Here is a 20,637-nt window from a genome sequence, read left to right as displayed (position 1 = left end):
CTCGCACGGCGACTCCGCCGCTGCCCGCGCAGAGAAGCGCTCTGGCGGAATCCCCCACTCCGCAATGGCCACGCGCCCGCCTTCCTCTCAAGGCCCCGCAGAGCGCGCGGGCGGCAGCGCAGCCTTCCCAACGGGCCGAGCGGCCCCCTCCCCGGCGTCACGGGGCGGGGGCGGGGGCGGGGGCGGGCAGACCCGCTGCCAGGGCGCTGCGTGTCTCTGAGGTGCCGCAGGGCGCCTCGTGCGCTTGGCAGCCCGGCCCGGCCCGGCCGGCGCCTGTCACCGGGGAGCGCAGCACCAGACACGCACACCCTCGCCCTGCGCGGGCGCTCCGCTGCTCAGGGGCCGGGCCGCTGCCGCCGCCGCCTCCCAGCCCCAGGCCCAGCGACGTGCGGCCCGGCCGGCCCAGAGCGCCGCTCCCCGTGCGCGGGCCGCGCTGAGAGGCGCCGGGGTCCAGGCCGGCGCAAGGGCTGCGAGACAAGGCCAGTCCGCCGGGGGGTGGGGCCCCCGCCTCCCCTTTAAGGCCCAGACCCAACGGTGTCGTCGCTTCCCCTCCCCCGACACTAACGACCGCGGCCGCCGCGCCTTTAAGGCTCGGGGAGGTTGCGATGGGCGCTTCATGAATGGAGCCACGTGACCCAAACATCACGTGACGTGTCCGTGAGCGGTGGCGGATCACGGAGTCTCGGTCCCTCCCAGCACCACCCGGCCCTGGGCCCCCGGCGGCACCGCGAGGAGGGTGAGCGAGCGAGCGACGCCGGGACCCCGCCCTTCCGCGGGGAGCAAGGCCCCCGCCTTCCCCGGGGCTGGGGCGGGAGGAGAGGGGCGAGCCTGACCGCTGCGCCTTCCTGGGGGGCCGGGGGAGGTGAGGGGTTCCCGGGACTGGGGGTCCCCCGCCTTCCCCGGGGAACTGAGGTGTGTGGGGAGCGCCGGAGCCTCCCGTTCTCCCCGCTTGTTGCGGGGGCCGCCTGCCTGTTGCTTTCTCCCCGCTCCCCCCCTTGCAGCGTGCGGACATGTTTGTGGGTGGTAAAGGCTAGAGCTGCTGATTCATCAGGTGTCTCGGGCTGCGCTGGGGAGCGCCTTGGAGCGGCCGTGGTCACACAAGAGCCAGGATGTTCCCCAGGAGCTGGGTCTGCACCCCGCTCCTTTAGACACGCACCTTGTGAATGTTGAACAGGCACTGCTGACTCATCACCATGAGGTCACCGGTAGACAGTGCCAAGGGGGTGGGGGTGCTGGGAGTGAGTGGGGGACTCGTGGACAGGGCGACAGAATGCTGGTCAGTCTGTGTTTGCAGGTGGATGATTATTGTGTCAGAGATTGACATGCTGACTCATCTGCTGAGCAAGTAACAAGGTAGCCCTGTCATGTAGACTGCGCTGCCACGGGGGCAGCAGGTCTCACCCTCGTGTGCTTGGTTGCTGTGGGACGGGGCCGCAGGCACAGGCAGCAGGGTGAGTGGTGGAGTTAAAATCCTTCCTAGAGTGTCAGAGCATGCACATTTGGGTTTGGTCTCTGCATTGATCTCTATGGGAGCAGAGAGAGATGCTGTAGGGTGGAGACAGAAAAGGTTTGTTTTGGAAAGTAGGTATGTGTGGTAAGATGTGGAGTCTGAAAACGGTTCCAGTTCAGAACAAGCCTCCTGGGACTGGGCTTAGTGTGAGACCATCAGATTGTCTGCTCTGTGTACCTCTCATGAGTGTTTGGGCTCTCTGCAAGGCATGCTTGTAATGTACTTGCAATACCCTGTTCATCTCCTCTGCCTCAGCTAGTGTTACAGTTGATTGATCTGTTAGCTTGATAGTCTTAGCACTAATCACCAGCAGGGCCCCACAGAGATGTGGTCTTCATAACCATAAATACAACCCTTTCAAGGGCTCAGCTGAAGAGGCTGGCATATTCTAAACATAAGTAGAAAAGGGAGAGCAATGCTGCGGGTCTATTCAAGATGCCCAGAAATCAGCTAAAAACTCTGTTACGAGAAATCAAAGAGCCCTGGGTAATAGCAACCGCTGGTGTGCACCATCTTCTCTCCCCTAGCAAGAATTCTGTGACACCCAACTGCATTGCCACAAGGCAGGGGAACCAAAACAAGTATGGTCAGGCATGGCCCCTGTGGTAGTTACCCTCACTTTACTGAAGACTTTGACTATCTCTGTCCAAGGATGCATATGAGTTTAACAGTAAGTCTATGAATTAACTGCTACTGAATGAATAGCTTTGGGAAAGTTTTGTATTTTTTAAGGATATCTTATCAAAGGATTTAAAAGCACTTTGCAGATATTTGCCTAATTGCTAGGTTTAGGTGCTGTGCCTCCAGGAATACAGGAATGACCACTCTGGTTCAGACCACTGATCTATCTAGTCCAATCTTTGACAGCCACCAGAACCATCTCCTTTAGAGGAAGGTGCAAGAAACCCTGTTCTCCTGTCCCCAAGTTTATTAGTGTTTAGCTTAGGCCCTGAAACAGGAGAATTTATATTCCTTATTAATTTTTTAGCCTATCTATGGTAGTATTTACTGTACACTAGGAAATTTAGTTTGGTATAACTATATGACTAAGGTTGTGACAAATTCCACTTCGCTTCCATCAAGCAACCCAATCATAACCCTTGATGCAGGCAGCACAAAGTGGATGGAAGCATTCTCCCATCAAACTAGCTGCCACCTCTTGGTGAAGTGAATTAACTTCACTGACTGGAGAATCTCTCCTGTCTGTGTAGACTGTATCTTCACTGAAGCAGTACAGCCACAGAGGTGCAGCATTTTAAGTGTAGACAAGCTCTAACTCTGGTTGCTTGATCTTTTAAAACATTGCCATAGAAACGCCGTTGACACAGCATCAGCGGTTGTGTGTGGGCTGGGGAAACTTAACACGACTTCTTTAAAAGATCTTACCTATCAAATCAAACTGTGTAGTAGTAGCAAGACATTTATTCTTAATGTCAGTTAGCACAAAATGTTAATGACTTAAACTCCTAGCTATGTGGCAAGCAGGTCAGTATTTATCCTACACTGCAGAAGTGGGAACTTGGGCAGGGAGAGACTAACCTTCACAAAACCACATAGGAAGTACAGAGCCAAGAGTAAGATTTGGGTATCTTGCTTCCCAAGCATGTGTTCAGAACACTAGGTCATGCTCTCCAGTATGTGTGTGAATTCTCATGTTTGTTGTTTTGAGTGCAGTAGCCCTTAAACTGTACTTAGCCCCATTTCCTGACCTGAAAGGGGGGTGTGTGTGAGTGAGAGACTTTTACAGATGGGGAGGGGAAGGGTCCAGACAAGCACATTCTATGTTTGTTTTGGTTGGATTTATAACATGTATTGCCTCTGCATGATGATATCTTGAGTGCTAGGAATTAAAGTAATGTCGGTCTTTGCAGCATGTCTTCTCCCTCTTACCTAGCTGATCAGCAGAGGTTCAGGGTTTCCATCTGCTCTCTGTTCTTCTGGGTGGAGTAGATATGTACAAAGAGCAGCAGGTATGACTTTTTAGATGTGAAGATATCTTCAGTAACCTCATTGATAGTGATATGAGGCTCTCTGAGCTGAGAGGTGGTGGTTGGTCTTTTGTATGAGGTGGCAGTGAGGCCTGACAGAAGACTTTCTTCAGCCAACTGTGTTTTCAGTGGCAAGGGAGGCTGGACTATTTTCTTTTGTTTGGTCCCCCTGTGAGCAAAAATGCTTCAGAAAAGGACCAGCCAAGAGTCAGCATTTTTCCTACCTACAGACTATTTGCTTGTCTCTGTGCTCAAGAACATGATTTGGGGATGAATTGCGTGCAGTGGGGAGCAGCAGATACCACTGGAACCTTTCCCTCCCCCCCCCCCCTCCCTCCACGCCCAGCAGTTTCAGGACAGGCTGTACACTGCGGATCCTGCTCAGCAGTAGAGTTGTTCTCCCTTCTTGTGTCCTGGCATTTCCTTCTCCTGGGAGGCAAGATTCTCTGGTGACAGCTCATTCCATAAAGATTTGTTGTGCAGAGTTGGGAAGGCCTGTGCTTTACACCATCTAAGGCCACTTTCTGTCTCCCATGGAAGTGATACACCTTGTCCAGCAGACCTATGCATTTAGGAAAGAACTAATGTGCTAAAGGAAGTAATAGCTGAGAATCAGTCCCATTCTCTGTCTGATTTTGGTAACCTTGTGCACATGGAGACAAGTACAGGTTGAACATTTCTAATCCAGGACACCCTCATCCAGCAAACTCTGTAATCCAGCATGATTGTAGTTAGCCAGATGACCATTTACCATGGGTGTGGCCAAGTTTCCCATGGTCCCATAAAATTTGTTTCCAGCCACAAGTCCTGGCTCTCAGTGTTCTGTGTTTGTTGTTAAGCTCTAATTTACCCTAAACATCTTCTAAGAGCCTGGTAAGCAGTGGAAGTGCTGATAATGCTGCTAGACAATATTGACCTCTTGTCCGGCACTGGTCAGGTCCCAAAGGTGCTGTCTGAGAGAGGTTCAGCCTGTACTTTAGTTACACTGTGAAGATGCTATCAAAACAAAAAGCGGTCAAGTAGCACTTTAAACACTAGCAAAATAATTTATTAGGTGAGCTTTCCTGGGACAGACCCACTTCTTCAGACCAACTTGGTCTGCACTGCCAGGACTGCCAAGGTCTGAAGAAGTGGGTCTGTCCCAGGAAAGCTCACCTAATAAATTATTTTGCTAGTGTTTAAAATGCTACTTGACCGCTTTTTGTTTTGATAGTACATTGACTAGCACCGCTCCCTCTCTGTTTCTGTGAAGATGCTGTGTGCCCATCTGCTGTAGCATGAATCTGTGGTGATCTGAAGAGTTGAGTTGTAACAAAAGTACTGATTCCACTTTCAAAGGTGCAGTTGGAGAGAATATTCAAGCAGAGCCCCTTACAGCCTCTGTAAACACCACTGTTTGGCCTGCTTTCCCATCTGCAGAACCCCAACTATTCAGTCACTTCCCTGGCTGCTACATCTCCTGAGGGTGGGCCTCCTTTAGTGGAGCTGTCTCCAGGTGGGCTGTGCTCCTGGAAGGAGTGACATCAGCGTGTTTACGCTAGTTTGATGGCACAGTTCTATGAATCAGGAATGTTGAGAATGGGGCCTGTGTTGAATCATGCATTTTGCTGTCAGCGCTGTTGTGCCTTTTTTTAGTTGAGGAGAGAATTGGCTGTGTTTGTGCTGAGTTCAGGCCTTTTGAGTTCTGGTGAAATGTGTTGAGGTTGCATTTTTCCCCTTGGAGCCATTGCATTTGGCACTTTTCAGTGTGATCATTCTTCAGGAAGCCATTGAAAAGCCGAGAAATCAGCAGCGTGGGGAGTTAGACCGAGTTTCTGTCTGCCAGTTCTCTGTGTCCTCTGTGCAGACTTCTGAAGAGGCCTGTCTTTGGCCTGTCTGTCAGCAATGAGAAATGGACCAGCAAGCCTTCTCCTTCCCCTCCCCTTAGTGACCATACTCAGGCACAGATGCCTTCTGAGTGAAATTTGCCTCCTCTGATCCTTTCTTGAGAGGGGAAGCTAAATCATCAGATGCTTTCAACTGGAATCTTATTACAGCTTCTGAAGTGGTGGGAGCAAGGCCTGACAAACTGAATTCCTTCTCATCAAACCTTGTAACTCTGAAGGCACGAGGAAAAATTGTCATCATATTCTCCCCATCCTTGCCTCCTTCCAAGCTGTTGAGCCACCTTCATCTCATCCCAGGTGCCATACATCCTGTCAGCTCCCACCAGTCTGACACTTCTCAGAGTGATTCCATCACTAGAAGCGACTTGCATGGGCTGTATGACTTTGGGAGCTTGAGGAGCGTGAAGGATTCTAGCATGTCCTCCTGACAGCCCAGTACATTCTGACAGCCACTTTGCAGGAATTCCTTGGTTTATCAGGAAAAGGGCATGTGTAAATACTGCAAAGTGCAGGGATGAACAGGAAGGTGAAGCAGTGTTCTCTGGGCAGCTCCTGTAACACACTTCATGGAGATCTGGAATTCTCCTAGTGAGGGACTTTGAGCAGCTTAGGCTCTAAATTTGAGTGACTCTATTTCTGTCTCCATCCCCCTTATTAATACTCTGATTGGAATTGTATTCTGGGCATTACATGTTGAAAATATCTGCACCAAGACTAAATATCACTTGTATTTTTGTACAGTCTACAAATGTGGAAGTGCCTCCCCTGCTGGTTCTGCAGCTCCTGTCAATAAGAGCCCTTTTTCCCATGAATGAGGAAGCAAACAGACTGTTTCAACTCCATTGCAGTGGGTGGGGAGGGGGGGAGAGAGATCGTGTCTCACAAAAGAGAGAAGAAATGATAAGACTCAGTGAAGAGGGGAGTACACATTTTACAAAGCTGTTTTTGGTATCCCAGCAAACTGTTCTGCCCAGGGCCTGTGCTAGCCTGCTCCTGGTATAGCAGCTTCCTGTGGAGCCTGGCTGGCAGAAGTGACCTTTTATAACAGCATTGTCTGAGCACAGTTAGCATCTCAGTGAGTGGCTAAGGCTGTGTCCTCTGGGTATAAATTACTTACTTCCCAGCAGCCTTGGGCAATTTAGAAACATCTGAATCCGGCCTGTTTGTTGGTAATCTTGGAAAATGCTGAAGCCTTTCTTCTAAGGTGGGTGGTGGTAGATGCATTGTGTGAAGTCTGAGCCACAGTTGCTGAAGTACTGTTCCTTGGCATGTGCTAATCTTTGTGTGTCCGAGTCTCAGGGTTGTGCCACTGTTTCTTGCATGTAATGAGCAAGACACAGGATGTATGAGATTAATTTTATTGTGAAAGCATTAACTTTGCTTGTGACTGGGTGAGACACAAAAATAAAGATGTTCAGTCTGGGTTTGGACAGGAGTGCTCATCTCAGTCTGGGCAGTGGCTGATCTCTATGGGGAGTCATGCTCCCTTGTTTGGGGCACTGCTGAGATTATGTCAAGGAGGGCATTTTGGGAGGCTTCTCCATAGCAAACCCTAGACAGGGAGGTGGTTTACTACTGTCTCTAGAACTGAAGAACTAGAAGAGGAAGGACCTAGAAGTCTCTGTAACAGCTGTCAGTTTATCTGCCTCTGAATTCGAGATGGCTGCTGTGTGAAGGGATGAGCCCAAATCTTCGCAGTGGTGGTAGCAAAGAGATCCACTTTCCTCTTCCCGTTGAATCATCATCTTAAATTTATCCTCCCAAGTTTCTGACTTGCCTATCCCAAATGAGGAGAGAAAGCAGTGGGTCTGGCATTTCAACAGGAGGAGGATGGTGGGTAGAATGTGCCCAGCCCCTGGCTAGGCTAGGTGCTGAAGAAATACTTCGGTGTTCAGTGGGAGTTTGTGTGATGCCAGCCCAAACAGACAATGGGATTCGTCCATGGTGGCTGGCAGGGTGAATGCTTTTCCAGTGCTGCAGGGTTCCTCTACCCTGGCACACCTCTGTGTGTGTCATGGAGCCTTCTAAGTAGATGTCCACTCCTGGACTGTGGGATGAGAGGAAAAGTGCTGGGCAGGGGCAGGAGCAGGAGCTGGGAATGGTGACTCATACCTGCTTCCTGGGGCTGCCCAGCACAGGGAACCTTTCTCTGCCCCACCCCAGTGCAGCTACTTCTGGAGTACATTCCTTGGACTTCGCTGGTTTGGGACCTCTGGACACTCTGCTCCCAGGGTGACTTTATATGCCAGCCTGACAGGGTCATGGGGAAGGAAGGCTGTTCTCAGGCCTGCGGGAGGGGGAGGGAGGGCGCTGACATGACTCCATCTGATTGGTTGTGCTTGAGGGCCTGTGGGGAAGATGTGGCTGCGAGCAGCTCAGCGGTTGCCAGTGTGCTGAGTCAGCATGACAGACTTGGAGCAGCCATGCTCTGGACCAAGCCTGCCACCTGCCAGGCTATTTTTAAAGATGTGACTTCTTGTACTCTGACTCCTCCCCAGGCTCCTAACGCTTCCTGCTCAGCCCCTGCCAGCATTTGGTTCAAGTCTTCACAGGCGCTGGGGCAAGGAAGGAGAGAGACGAGCAGGGGCAGGATCTGCAAGTCTGCCTGGTTCAGACGAAGAGACGGGCTTGCTAAGCAGAGCAGATGGGAGAGACTGGCCCCAGCAGCAAGTTCTGTCTCCAAGTTTTGTCCCTGCTTCCCCTGTTGGAGCCCCCAGGTGCTTTGCTGCATTAGGTTCCCTCTGGGGAGCTGGTCCTCCAGGCTGACCTTCTCCTCCTTTCTTTCAGATCCTGACTGACAAGGCTCTCGTGTTATGACGACCCCCAACCAAGCAAACAAAGCCTTAAAGGTAAAGTGGGGTGGGGCCTGGCAGCATGGGTGGCTCACAGCTGGCGTATTCAGGGTGGCAATAAGGCATGTGTTCCCCTTGCCGCAGGTGAAGCGGGAACCGGGTGAGAATGGGACCAGCTTGACGGATGAGGAGCTGGTGACCATGTCTGTGCGGGAGCTGAATCAGCATCTACGGGGCCTGTCCAAGGAGGAGATCATCCAGCTGAAGCAGCGTCGGCGCACGCTAAAGAACCGAGGCTACGCAGCCAGCTGTCGTGTCAAGCGCGTCACCCAGAAGGAGGAACTGGAGAAGCAGAAGGCAGAGCTGCAGCAAGAGGTGGAGAAGCTGGCCTCTGAGAATGCCAGCATGAAAATGGAACTCGATGCCCTCCGCTCCAAATATGAGGCACTCCAGAACTTCGCCAGAACCGTGGCCCGGAGCCCTGTGGCCCCTGCATGGGGCCCTATCACTTCCAGCATGGGGCCCCTTATCCCTGGCAAAGTTGCCACTACCAGTGTCATCACAATAGTGAAATCCAAAACGGACGCCCGGTCTTAGTGAAGCGAGTGTTGTCTGGGCTTGTCTGTGCAGAGCAGTTAGGTGCAAAGCTAACCTGGAATCCCCAAAGCACAAACCCCTTTCCTTGTGGGTCAGGACTCCCTCCTCTCTGCTCGCAACTGGCCTACTGATCACTCCACTCCAGTTCTGTGTGTTGTCTTGTTCAGATTGATATGACCAGTGGTAACACCTTTTCCCCTGCCATCCTCTGCAAGAAGAGCCTCCCACTTATGGGACTACTGCTCTCTGGGGTGTCCTGGGGACAGAGCCGGTGAAAGACCTTGGTGTCCTAGCCAAAGAAATTCCACACTGTGCGGAGGAAAGTGTGTGATTTGAGGCCCATCCCACTCTTCAGTGGGAAGGGGAAATGGGAGGACAGAGAGGTTCTGTGGCAGGGAGTTGGGATCTCTGGTCTTAGTCACTTCCAAAGCATTTAGTTCATTATACTTCCTAATCACAACTCTTGATGCCTGTTTGCCAGGTGTGCGAGTCTGCTGCTTCTGTCTTGCGTGGTCCCAGTGATTGCCCTGGGGCTTAGTTTGTGTTAACTTCTAGATACACCGCCTGTGTCCCAAAGGGAGGTTTCCTTGTGATTTTTTTTTTTTTTTTCCCTCACTGCACCAGTCAAACAAATGTGGTAGTGGAAGACTGGGAGGAAACACCAGTTCCCTCATGTATTAGCCCTGGAGATGGGGAGGGAGAAGGCTAGGATCTGAATACCTTGTTGCCCCAGTGTTCAGAGAACCCCCTGGTCATGCAAAAGGGGTCACTCTCGCAATCCTACGTGTTTGAAACAGAGCGGCCCAATGACCAGAGTCGCCAGTCATGCTAAGCCTTTCACCAATTCTAACACCACTTGCCTACTAAATTTCCCTGGGCTCTTCCTGCCTGAGTCTTTGGCATCCATCGTCTGGTAGTCTGTGTACCAGCTGTGACGTTCACTGACTGGATATGGCATGCAGGGCTTGCTGGGGTTAATGCTGTACTACTTTCTCATCAGGCAGTCAGCCCAGACTGAGCGCCTCTCAGGCCTTTTATAGCCTGGTTCCAACTGGAGCATGCCCAGCAGACCAGGAGTGTGTGGCCTCTTCTGCTAATAGGGTTAACCTCTGGTGTGCCAATGGGGGGGGCAGATGCACCCCATAGCACCATCAGCCTCCTTTATTCTGCACTAGTTCTACTGCTGTGCTTTTACTTTTTTCAAGTGCAGAACTTCTAGGCATAGAGGTTCTATGGTACCGTTTCATACGTTGAAGACTTATACCATATTTGATGGCTTTCTTCAACACATACTGCCACTTCCCCACCATTGCAACCCACCCTGTGATTACTAAATATTTTGTAGTCTATTTCCATGTCTCATTGGTTAGCATCATTGCACCAAGTTTCTGTTATATCAATATCCTCATTTAATATCAGGCACTAGACTTCATCCCTCTTGGCATTTAGGCTTCTTGCATTTTTATACAAGCACTTCTGAAATGTGTCTATTTATTTGCCTTCCTTCATGTGATGAAGTTGAATGGGATATTTCTGTCTCTTCAGTTCCCATCTGTACTTTATCAACATCTGTCCTCTCCTCTTTAGGAGAGACCTAGTTCCTGCCATTTGGGCCTTCTGATGCTAGTTAATGGTGATCATCTCTTTCATGGGAGACGTACAGCTCACTAGGCCACTGTTGGAGGGGTGAGATGTGGGGCTGGAGTGGAAGAGGCATGTTGTTTTATTACCTAACCTCCCTCTGCTTTCACACATGCATTTCCTTGCCTCATCTGAAACTTCTACCCCTTACAGGAACCACAGTGTGAGGTAGGTATTTGGGGTAGCCTCTTAACTGAAAGGTGCCTTTGTGTTTCTGCAGATTCCTAGACCCCCTGAAACACACAGCTGTAGTCAGACTGCTGCCAAAGTTGTAGGGACCTACACAAATTCAGAGTGTCTCTTCTAGCCTAGAGTGGCTCTAGGCTGAGGTGTTTGTGCTGGTGTGTAGGTTACAGGGCTATGCGACAGAGCCAGGATACTCTCTGAGGGGTTGATTTTCCTCCCCCCTTTTCCTTGACCATGTTTGTGTGACTGGTGAAATGAAACTGCAGTTCCCTGGTGTCTCTGCCCTGTAAGTGAGGAGGGAGAAGGAGAGCCAGAAAATGGCACTGTGGGGGCCAGCAATGGGGGAAGGAAGAAGTATTGTGACTGCAGGCCGGTTTTGTGCCTAGCCTGTTGCGCAGAACAAGACCAAAATCACTAGTATTTCCTGTGTGTTGAGGGTATCAAATGTCTCTAGAGTAGTTTACATCACCAGTTTGTTGTTAAATATCCCCCTTATTTAAATAGACACATTCATTTTTAAGAGTTATTGAATTGTCAATGTTTAAAATCAGAGGGCAGATCATATTTGTAGTCAGCTTTTGTACTGGAGCAAGTGGGGAATGTTTGACCATATCAATGGAGAAATATTCTCTCATACTCTGCTAGCTGATAAACATTTTGAAGTTTCTCATGAACCTGCTGCATGCTCTCTGTGGCTCTGAGGTTCATTTTTATAAAGTTATCAGACTTTATTTATAAAATTTAGAAAAAAGACAAAAAAAAAACAAACTAAAAAATAGAGGCAAGTCCCGTTTGATATCTTTCTTGCAATTGTACCAAAAGTGACTTATTCTTGAACTTGCTGGCTTCTGTTCTGTTCCCACTGTGTTGCACTGTCTGTGCTCTCTGAGCTCTTTTGTGGCGCTTTGATGTGATGGTGCCAGGTAGCTGCCTTTACTGTCAGGATGTCCTGTCTTCATCATGCCTTTGCTTTCCCAGGGATTGACTTTGGGCCCTGTCCAAGGCCTGCAGAAGGTCCTGGGCACGTGGGCAGGATTGCTTCCATATCGGTGAGGGTCAAGAGCCACCCTGCCCTTTCTAAAGTGAAGTCAGAACGACCTGATGGATGTGAAGAAATGGGGCTGTCTCTCCAGGAGCCTCTCCTGCGCAGGGCATTTGTGTAACCCAATAGCCTCTTTCCCTAGCTGGCAGCAGTCAACCTCCTAAGAGGTAGAGCTGTTGCTTATCAGGTTGTTCTTGATAGCTCTGTTACCCAAACTTGGCACTGTTGTAAGACTGCTCCTCCTCTTCAAGCAGGAAGGAGGGCAAGGGAAATTGATAGTTCCAAGAGGTCATGTTTAAGAGGAAACTAATGGGAAATAGCACAGGGCTTTGGTTTCCTTTTAGATCCTGAGGTCAGAACTTTCAGTGCTCATTAGTTGCTGGCTGTGAGCCTCACTGTGCATTTGGGCAGGGCAGGAAGGTGCATCGCTCCTGGTGATGGACTCTCTCGATCAGCTTGTGTCTGCAAAGTACCGAAAGGGCAGCAAGGGCACAGTCAGTTTCTTTCCTCTCCATCCAACTGCCTCATGCAGCTTCTTGTAGGCATGACATGTATATTGGACCGATGTGTAGTGTTCAGGGCAATGCAGCTGAGCTACGATGCTGTCTGAGGTCTTGATCCCTTCCCACAAACTGTTCTTTGGAAGCTGAAGCTCTTGGTTGTTACCTCCAGGAAGCACAACAGTGGAAAGAGACCATCCTGACAAGCTCCGCATGGTGAACTCTGGCTGCTGCGTGGAGGGTGAGTGTAAGGGGCAGAAAATGTTGGGGCTGGGCTGGGCTGCAGCACCAGTGTAGGAGCCTGTTCATGTTCCTGACCTTATCTGGCTGGGCCAAGACTTTTGCTTTTTATTGAGAAGCAGGTATGCCTTCCAAAAGCCAAACCTTCAGTAGGATGGAATGGCAGGCATGGACAGATAGGAGTTTGAGGGCTCAGGACAGAGTCACAGTCTATGGTGGAGAGTTTTCCATGAAGTCTCACCCTTACTCCAGAGCTTGAGGTTTTTTTCTGCTTTGCTTTCATCAGGGATTCAAAAGAGCTGTTCCAAGGAAATTGCATTGTACAGAGAAGAAGATTAGAAGATTTCTATATTCCCACTTCCAAGCCCTGGGGCTTTCTGTGTTCTGCATTATGAAAAACTGAGACCAACTTTCTGGAAGGCCAGGTGACTGCAGTGTGCAGTGCAGCTTGTTGGGATTTAACTCCTGGCCTTCTGGGTCTTCTGTCTTTCCGCTGCTCCGAAGGCGTCAACTGCTGGGTGGTGGTAAAATGAGCCCAGAGTACCAAGTCCTGACTCTTCTCCCAACTAGCTTCTGAATGAGGGCAGCAGGCTTTTCTGAACCAGTGTGATGTGTCTGCCTTGCCTGGAAGCTGGAGGTGCCATTGCCAGAGGCGTATTTATATAGTGAGATGGGTGCTGTGCTCCCGCTCCAACTGGGTTTGCTTTTTGTGCAACAGAAAGAGCAGGTGGCACCCATCTTCCTGAGGAGGCATGAGTGTCCATAGAGCCCCATGAGTGGCTGCCAGTCTCTGTCCTACTCCAGCTCTGGTCTAACAGCCTGGATGTTTTGTCCTTGGTTGACAGAATCTTACCCACCATCCATCTCCATACATGCCTTTACTTGGAGAGGATCCTTTAGGGCTGGCTGCAATGAGTGCTGGAAGACAGAGAGTAACCAGCAGATACTGACTCAGAATCTCTTGCTCTTCTTGATGGTTTTCTTTATTGTGTTTCTTAGTCTGTTAGTCCACACAGCTCTGTGGCTGTGGCAGAGCATATTCTGTGCCATCACATCTCTCGAGAGGATTTAGGTGCAAAGGTAACAAAGCTGTGCTTGTGTGGTGTGTAGTAATGCACTCAGTGTTGGGAGCCAGGACTCTTGGGTTCCACTTGTGGCTTGGCCACTGGCTTCCCATGTGACCTTAGGCAAGTTGCTTCCCTTCTCTGTGCTTGGTGCTCTGCCCCGGGTCAGCAACCAGTGCGTTGGAGGGCCACTCCCCGTGCACTGTGCTTGGCCCCATGTCAGTGACAGGCATGATTTCATTCTTTGCTCTTAGTGAAGGATAGAATCTGGATACCTGATTGCCCCAATGTTCAGGGAATCCCCTGGTCGTGGTAAAGGGGCATCTCCACATCCACCCAGCACTAGTCAGCTACTTGTGTTTATGGATTGTCCCAGTGTGAATCAGAACCACCACGTCCCATCCTTTACTTGATTTTTCTCTCTCATATAGCGTTTCAGAATGTGACGGTTCTTGTTTTCCAGGTGCTTGTTCATTTCGTTTCCTGCTGTGAAGGGTGTTGTGTTTTCTTTCTCTTTCTTTCTGGTACCTTTTTGACGCAGCGGGTGAGGGTTTTGCTCCTGTCCTGGCTGCAAAGCGAACCCGTGAAGTGTATCCCCCCTCGCACAGCTGGGTGTAGGCGTGGCTGTCCCACCCTGGGCGTGCACAGGGACTTGTGTATATTGTGGTGAATTGTGTAAAGTGATCTCTTGGCTTATGCAACATTGATGGATATTTCTCTTTAGGGAGAGGAAGAGGCAGACTGCAGTGTGCAGGCAAGAGCTAGGACAGCTCCATGAGAGGTCATGCCAGTGGGGTTGCATGCACATGCACCTCCATCTCTGGTACAAAAGGCATGGGGGAGGTGTATGTGACCAGCTGAAGGTAGCCTAACTATTCCAACCTTCTGTGAGCAGAGCTGCCCTGGCCTCCCCCACCTCCGCAGGCCAGAGGGTAATGGCGAGTGCCCTGTCCCTTCACCAGTCAGCTGGGAGGGGACTGTGCACCTTTTCTTTGCAAATGCCTTCCTGAGTTAAGCTTGTGCATTAAGCTGTGGTTTCTCTGGCAGGAACAAACACTATCACTCTCACCTCAGAGGAAGGTTTCCCTTCTTGACAGGCACCCTGCTGCCTCCTACATAGTAAAAGGCACCGTGGGGGCCACTGTTCCCTCTAATCTTTTCCATCCATGTGCAGAATACATTTTTATGTGCAGTGCAGCATGTGTGAATGTGCACCACCAATAGAAACACACAATTTCTGTACTGTGGGTGGTCTGCTAATCAGCTGGTCAGCATTGGAATGTCTCCTGGACGGATGCACAAGTGCCCACCTTAAGGGAACCCTGGTGGGGGCGTGTAGGATGTAGATGGGGAGGTAGTGCTCTGCCCCTTGCCACTGCAAAGCTGGCAGGTGCCAAGCAGCAGCTTGGTTGGGGTAGTGCTTTTCTCTGTAGGTGGCAGTGCCCCCTCCGTTCCCTGAACAGTCAGGTTGTCTGCCTGGGGTGCACGAGTGAGCTTTGGGTGTTTGTGTATGATATGTCTGACTACAACCTGTGCAAATGATTTTGCAGCCGCAGTTCCTGCCTGAGGCTTCCATGTAACTTGCTCCCCAGTGGAGGGCAGTATTGTGGTACCATGAATTCCCAGGGCCTGATGGTGATGCAGTGGGACTGGAGTCTCTGCCCTTTTCCAAGGGGAGGAGCTATCATACTGCCCTGCCTCAAGCGTGACCTCACTGCAGTCTGCCCAAAGTTTATTACACCCTTGGCCAAGCTGGGATGTTGTTGGAGAACACCCTGAGTAGGAAGCAGTAGGACAAAGGGCTGGTGCCCAAGCGACTGCCCTGCAGCACTGAACATGAGTATTGGGCCTGCAGGGCTCTGTTCTAAATCACAAATTTGCTTCTTTTCAGTTTTAAAATACTCTAAAAATGGAAAAAATATTTTAATAAACAGAATCTAATTTGTACATATAAAGTGACTAGAAAGGGGTGTGTGATCTCTGTGACAGGGGTGTAATAAAATGTTCAGTCCGAGGCTTTTCTCTAACAGAGCCAAGTCCAGCTAATAATCAGTATTTATTACTAAATTATTGTCCTTTATCAATCTGTAGATAGATATCTGTTGATAACTGTTGGGGACCTGCTGTGGCAGCCCCCATTGGAGGTGTTGTTAATTTATTTATGTATATAGTATATGTTTGTTGATATGAGGCTTTCTTTATTTTGTATATGACCAATAAACATCTTTTAAAGAGACCTATTTTGGAGCATCTTCCATGGGGATTTGGCTGGCAGCCTTTTGATCAGGTTTATTTCAGGCTCCTCTGTTCCACTGAGGCTCTTCTGAACTGAGAAACTTCCACTTTGCAGACACTGATTTTTGTCCAAGGTCGAGCATAGGCAGCTTTTATAGCAATGTCATTGTTTGGTTAGGTGGTGACTACTTCATAGGGAAATTAAATTGTACATGGTAGGGTGCAGGTTTTGGTGTAAAGGTCCCTTATCTGAGCCTGGGAATTTAATTTCATAGCTTTACTGGCCACTGAAAACATGCACTTAACAGAAACACTAACTTGATGACTCACTACAACAATCTAACATATCCTGCCTTTAGTTGTTCACATATGTGAAGCACTTATGCTTAACAATTTCTCTCATCTTTCAGGTGGCCAGATGTCCTGTATTTAAGCACACCTGCAGGGGTCCCTACATTTTTTTTTTTTTTTTTAAATAAAAGTCAGTTGTCCCATATTTACTCTATCCTCTCCCATCATTACTGGTGAGTCCTACTGCTGTTCAGATCTTTGCTTGCTAGCTGCCCCACCCCACCAGCACTGAATGTGTGTTTGGGGGAGTGTCCAGTGGCTGATGATGGGCTTGGGAGTGCAAGGCTGGTGGTTGGGCAAAGCTGTAGTGTGTGGCAGGTTGCTCCCCTGCTGCATGCCTCCTCTTGGCCAGCAGGCCCCTCCACCCTGTCTCATGTCCAGTCAGCACTGGCTACTTGCTGTGTAGGCTGGTGAACGCAGACAGGCAGTGGCTGGTATGTTACCTCTGCTGCCCACCCAGTGACCCTTTACATGCTTCCTCTCTCACTGTCTTCTCCCTGCTGTGCCAATTCACTCCCTGCCCTGCTGCTTCCCCAGGGTGTGTTCTACATTGGCACTGTGCAGAGAAACAGATGCTGGTTGGATCATTCATCTTGCCAACACCGTGGCTGGCAGGCTCCTTCCTTCCCCCACTGCCTCTGGCTGGGATGACACCCAGGGAAAGCTCAAGACCCTACAGCTCAGGAGTCTGGTCAGGAGGAGCCCTAGCCCTGCATGTGCCAAAGCCCCGCACAGTGCTAGCATGGGGAAGCTTCTTCACCCCTCAGCTAAGCTCTGGAGTGGCAGGAAAGAAGCTATTTCCAGCCTGTCTGCACCCCAACACTGCAGGCTCCGTAGCAGTCCCCCAGATACCTCCCAGCTGACTCTGCAGCCACAGGCAGCAATGAAGACAACATTGTAATAGATGAAGAGGAGGAGGAAAATGCTCAGCAGACAAGCGTAGAAGCTCATATCACCACCACCCAAGATCTGTTCATAAATTGGAGCCAGTCCTCTTCCAGGACATCTTGCTGCTGGACCCTGATGGCAGGGAGGGCACGTCTGGTGAGTTCACATTTGTAATTGTGCTACAGTTGTTCAGTCATGCTGGGTGTGTTTGATCTGGCCTGAGGGGTACATTGGTGGGCATTCTGCCTACACAGTGTGCTCTCCACAGAGAAGTTTGTTCATGTGTCTGGAGATGGAACGGGAATCCCTGTGCATCTCCATAAAGGTCTTGGAGAGGTACTTTAATTCTTACAAGGTTTCTGGGCACACCTGCCTTATTTCTGCTGCCATGATAGGATAACCTCCCACACCAAGCCAGTAGTAAGTAATCTACTATCGTTGCTGGGGCTTTTTGCTGCTATGGTTTGTACTGCATCTGTTCTGATTGTCAGCATCCACTCCCTGTTACGATCTCCAGGGCCCCTTCCAACCTGCAACTACACCGTGATGTGTCTGCAGCTCATTGTGTTGCCTTTGGTAGAATAAGAATATAAGGAGGCCATAAGAATAGCCACACTGCTATAGACCAGTAATCAGTAGCAATAGTATTGCCAATGGCTATAGATCAATGGTCCACCTAGCCAAGAATCATGTCTTGTGACAGTGGTTTGTGCCAGATGCTTCAGAGAATGAACAGAAGAGGGCAATTTATCGAAGGATCCATCCACCATAGTCTAGTCCCAGCTTCTGGCAGTCAGCATGGGGTTGGCTCTTTGCCTACCCTGGCTAATAGCCATTAACTTGGCTAATTCTTTTTTTGACCCAGTTATATTTTTGGCCTTCACAACATTCCCTGGCAATGAGTTCCACAGGTTGACTCTGCATTATGTGTAGTACTTCCTTATGTTTATGTTAAACCTGCTGTCTATATATGTCATTGGATGACCCTGATTCTTGAGGGATAGATAACACTTCAATATCCACTTACTCCACACTATTCAGGGACTGTGAGGCGGAGGAGATCTCATATTACCCTCAGACATTTACTTTCCAAGCTGAACAGTCCCATTTTTTAAAATCTCTTCACATTGAAATTCTTCTTCCCCTTAATTGCTTTTTTTGCCTTTCTGAACACTTTTTCTAATACCAATAGTTTTTTCAGGATGAAGCAATTAGAACTGCTCACAATATTCAAGGTGTGGGTGTACCCAGGGCATTATGATTTTTTTGTCTTATCTATTTTCTTCCGTATGGTGCATAACATTCTGTTGCCATTTTTGACTACCATTGCATATTGAGCAGATGTTTTCAGAGAACTATCCATAATGATGCCAAGAACTTTCTAATCTAGACTCCATTTTGAAAACAAATTGGGCAACAAACGCCAAAAGAAATTGATAAAAGCAAAATCATGTACATTAGAAAACAATCCCAATCTCCCAGTATAGTGGGATCCCTTTGTAACTCTTCAGTTTGCTTAGCCTTTTCTATCTTAAGGAATTTTGTATCATCTGGAAATTTTTCCACTTTGCTGTTTACCTGCCTTTTCCATATTATTCGTGGCTATAGTGAACAGCACTGGTCCCAGTTACAGATATTTTTGGGGAGACAACACTGTTTACCTCTCTCCACTAGTAAAAATAACTATTACTACCCATTGTTTCCTATCTCTTAACAGACTGATCCCTGAGGGGACCTCCTCTCTTATTCTCCAACTTCCTACTTTACTTAAGAGCCTTTGCTGAGAGCTCTTGTATTTGAATTTTCAAAATGCCTTGAAATTCTGATACCTTATGGATTATGCTCCAAAAATCTGTTAGTCTATAAGGTGCCACAGAATGTCTCACTGTTTTTGTGGATACAGACTAACACAGCTACCCCTGACACAAAAAGCCTTGACGCTATAGCCAGTGGTCACTCCTGACCACATGTTGGTTGTCCCCCTCAGAAAATTCTAACACTGGTGAGGCACAATTTCCCTTTACAAAAGCTGTGTTAATTCTCCCATGCCATTCTGTGCAGATGAACTAGGTGCAAAGCTAACCTGGAATCCCCAGAGCACAAACCCCTTTCTTCGTGGGTCAGGACTCCCTCCTCTCTGCTCACAACGTGCCTGCAGATCACACCAGTTCTCTGTGTTGTCTTATTCAGGTTGACATGACCAGTGTTAACACCTTCTCCCATACTCCCACCCCTGTGCAAGAAGAGCCTCCCACTTATGGGTCTATAGCCCTCTGGGACAGAGACAGTTAAAGACCATGGTGTCCTAGCCAAATAAATGTCACAGGCTGTGTCTACACTAGCCCCAAACTTCGAAATGGCCACGCAAATGGCCATTTCGAAGTTTACTAATGAAGTGCTGAAATGCACATTCAGCGCTTCATTAGCATGTGGGCGGCCGTGGCACTTCGAAATTGACACGGCTTGCCGCCGCACGGCTTGTCCTGATGGGGCTCCTTTTCGAAAGGACCCCGCCAACTTCAAAGTCCCCTTATTCCCATGAGCTCATGGGAATAAGGGGACTTCGAAGTAGGCGGGGTCCTTTCGAAAAGGAGCCCTGTTGGGACGAGCCGTGTCAATTTCAAAGTGCCCTGGCTGCCTGCATGCTAATGAAGCGCTGAATGTGCATTTCAGCACTTCATTAGTAAACTTTGAAGTGGCCATTTCGAAGTTTGGGGCTAGTGTAGACATAGCCCCTGTGTGCAGAAGAAAGTGTGCGCTTTGAGGCCCATCACACTCTTCAGTGGGGAATGGGAGGTTCTGTGGCAGGGAGCTGGAATCCCTAAATAGCCACCCTCAAGGCCTGAGCTCACAATTCTGGGTTTAGCAAGCCAATGTTCAACCCCCTGAGCTATCCTTGGTATCTTAACCCTGGAGATGGGGAAGGTGATGCCTACAATCTAAATACTTCATTTCCCTAATGTTCAGGGACTCCCCCGGTCATGCTAAAGTGGTAATTCTCGCAATCCTCTGTGGTCAGAGCAGAGGAGCCCAATGGCCATAGTCACTCTATTCAGAAGCTGAGTCACCAGCCATGCCAAGCCTTTCGTCGTTTGCCTGCTAAATTTCCCTGGGTCCCTTCCTACCTGAGTCTATTGAGTCTTCGCCAGTTATGGTCTGGCAATCTGTGACCCTGCTATGGCATTCCCTAGAGCTGGATGTTTTTGCTGGAGCCAACAGTGCACTTCCTTTTCATCAGGCAGTCAGCTCAGAGTGAGGGCCTCTCAGGACTTTTATGTCCTTGTCCCAAAGCATTCCTAGCAGAAGCAGGAGGGGTGGGGCCTCCTCGGCTGAGAGGTTTAACCCTTGGTGTACCAGTGTGGTGCTGCTAAACTCCATAATGCAGCAACTGTAATCTCTCAGAGCATTTCACAACCACCATCAGCCTTCATTCCTTACTAGTCTTACAATTATGCTTTTATGTTTCAAGCATCGAATTTCTAGCCATAGAGAATCTATGGTACTGTTTCCATCTTTTAAGATTTTTACTAGCTTTGACTTTCTTCATAATGCTATTTCTTTGCTATTGCAACCAACTGCATCATTGCTATATACAGTAAGCCCTTGAGATGAGCGTTAAACACAACTCAAAATCCTACTCTGCCCAGTCCCAGCTCAATCCACTGGTTCCAGTTCAACTCCCCCCCCCAGCACCACCCCACAGCCATAACGCACCCT

General features: G+C 49.3%; 1 protein-coding gene across 4 annotated transcripts; it reads left to right on the top strand.

Annotated features, from left to right (window-relative positions):
* Nucleotides 1-666: 666 nt before the first annotated feature.
* On the top strand, nucleotides 667-15,682 carry MAFG (MAF bZIP transcription factor G). Of its 4 annotated transcripts, none has more exons than XM_075014671.1 (3): nucleotides 667-736; nucleotides 8,172-8,233; nucleotides 8,321-15,682. In XM_075014671.1, the coding sequence occupies exons 2-3, from the start codon at nucleotides 8,198-8,200 to the stop codon at nucleotides 8,771-8,773; spliced, it is 489 nt and encodes a 162-aa protein (XP_074870772.1). In that variant the 5' UTR covers nucleotides 667-736; nucleotides 8,172-8,197; the 3' UTR covers nucleotides 8,774-15,682. The 4 variants fall into 4 exon arrangements, with proteins under 4 accessions (XP_074870772.1, XP_074870775.1, XP_074870773.1 ...); XM_075014674.1 differs by lacking the exon at nucleotides 667-736 and adding an exon at nucleotides 826-1,198; XM_075014672.1 differs by lacking the exon at nucleotides 667-736 and adding an exon at nucleotides 1,296-1,353.
* Nucleotides 15,683-20,637: the final 4,955 nt, after the last annotated feature.

This window comes from Carettochelys insculpta, chromosome 20, assembly GCF_033958435.1.
Source record: "Carettochelys insculpta isolate YL-2023 chromosome 20, ASM3395843v1, whole genome shotgun sequence".
NCBI lineage: Eukaryota > Metazoa > Chordata > Testudines > Carettochelyidae > Carettochelys > Carettochelys insculpta.
The sequence above is the reverse complement of the archived record's forward strand: the minus strand, read 5'-3'. Positions and strand labels throughout refer to the sequence as shown.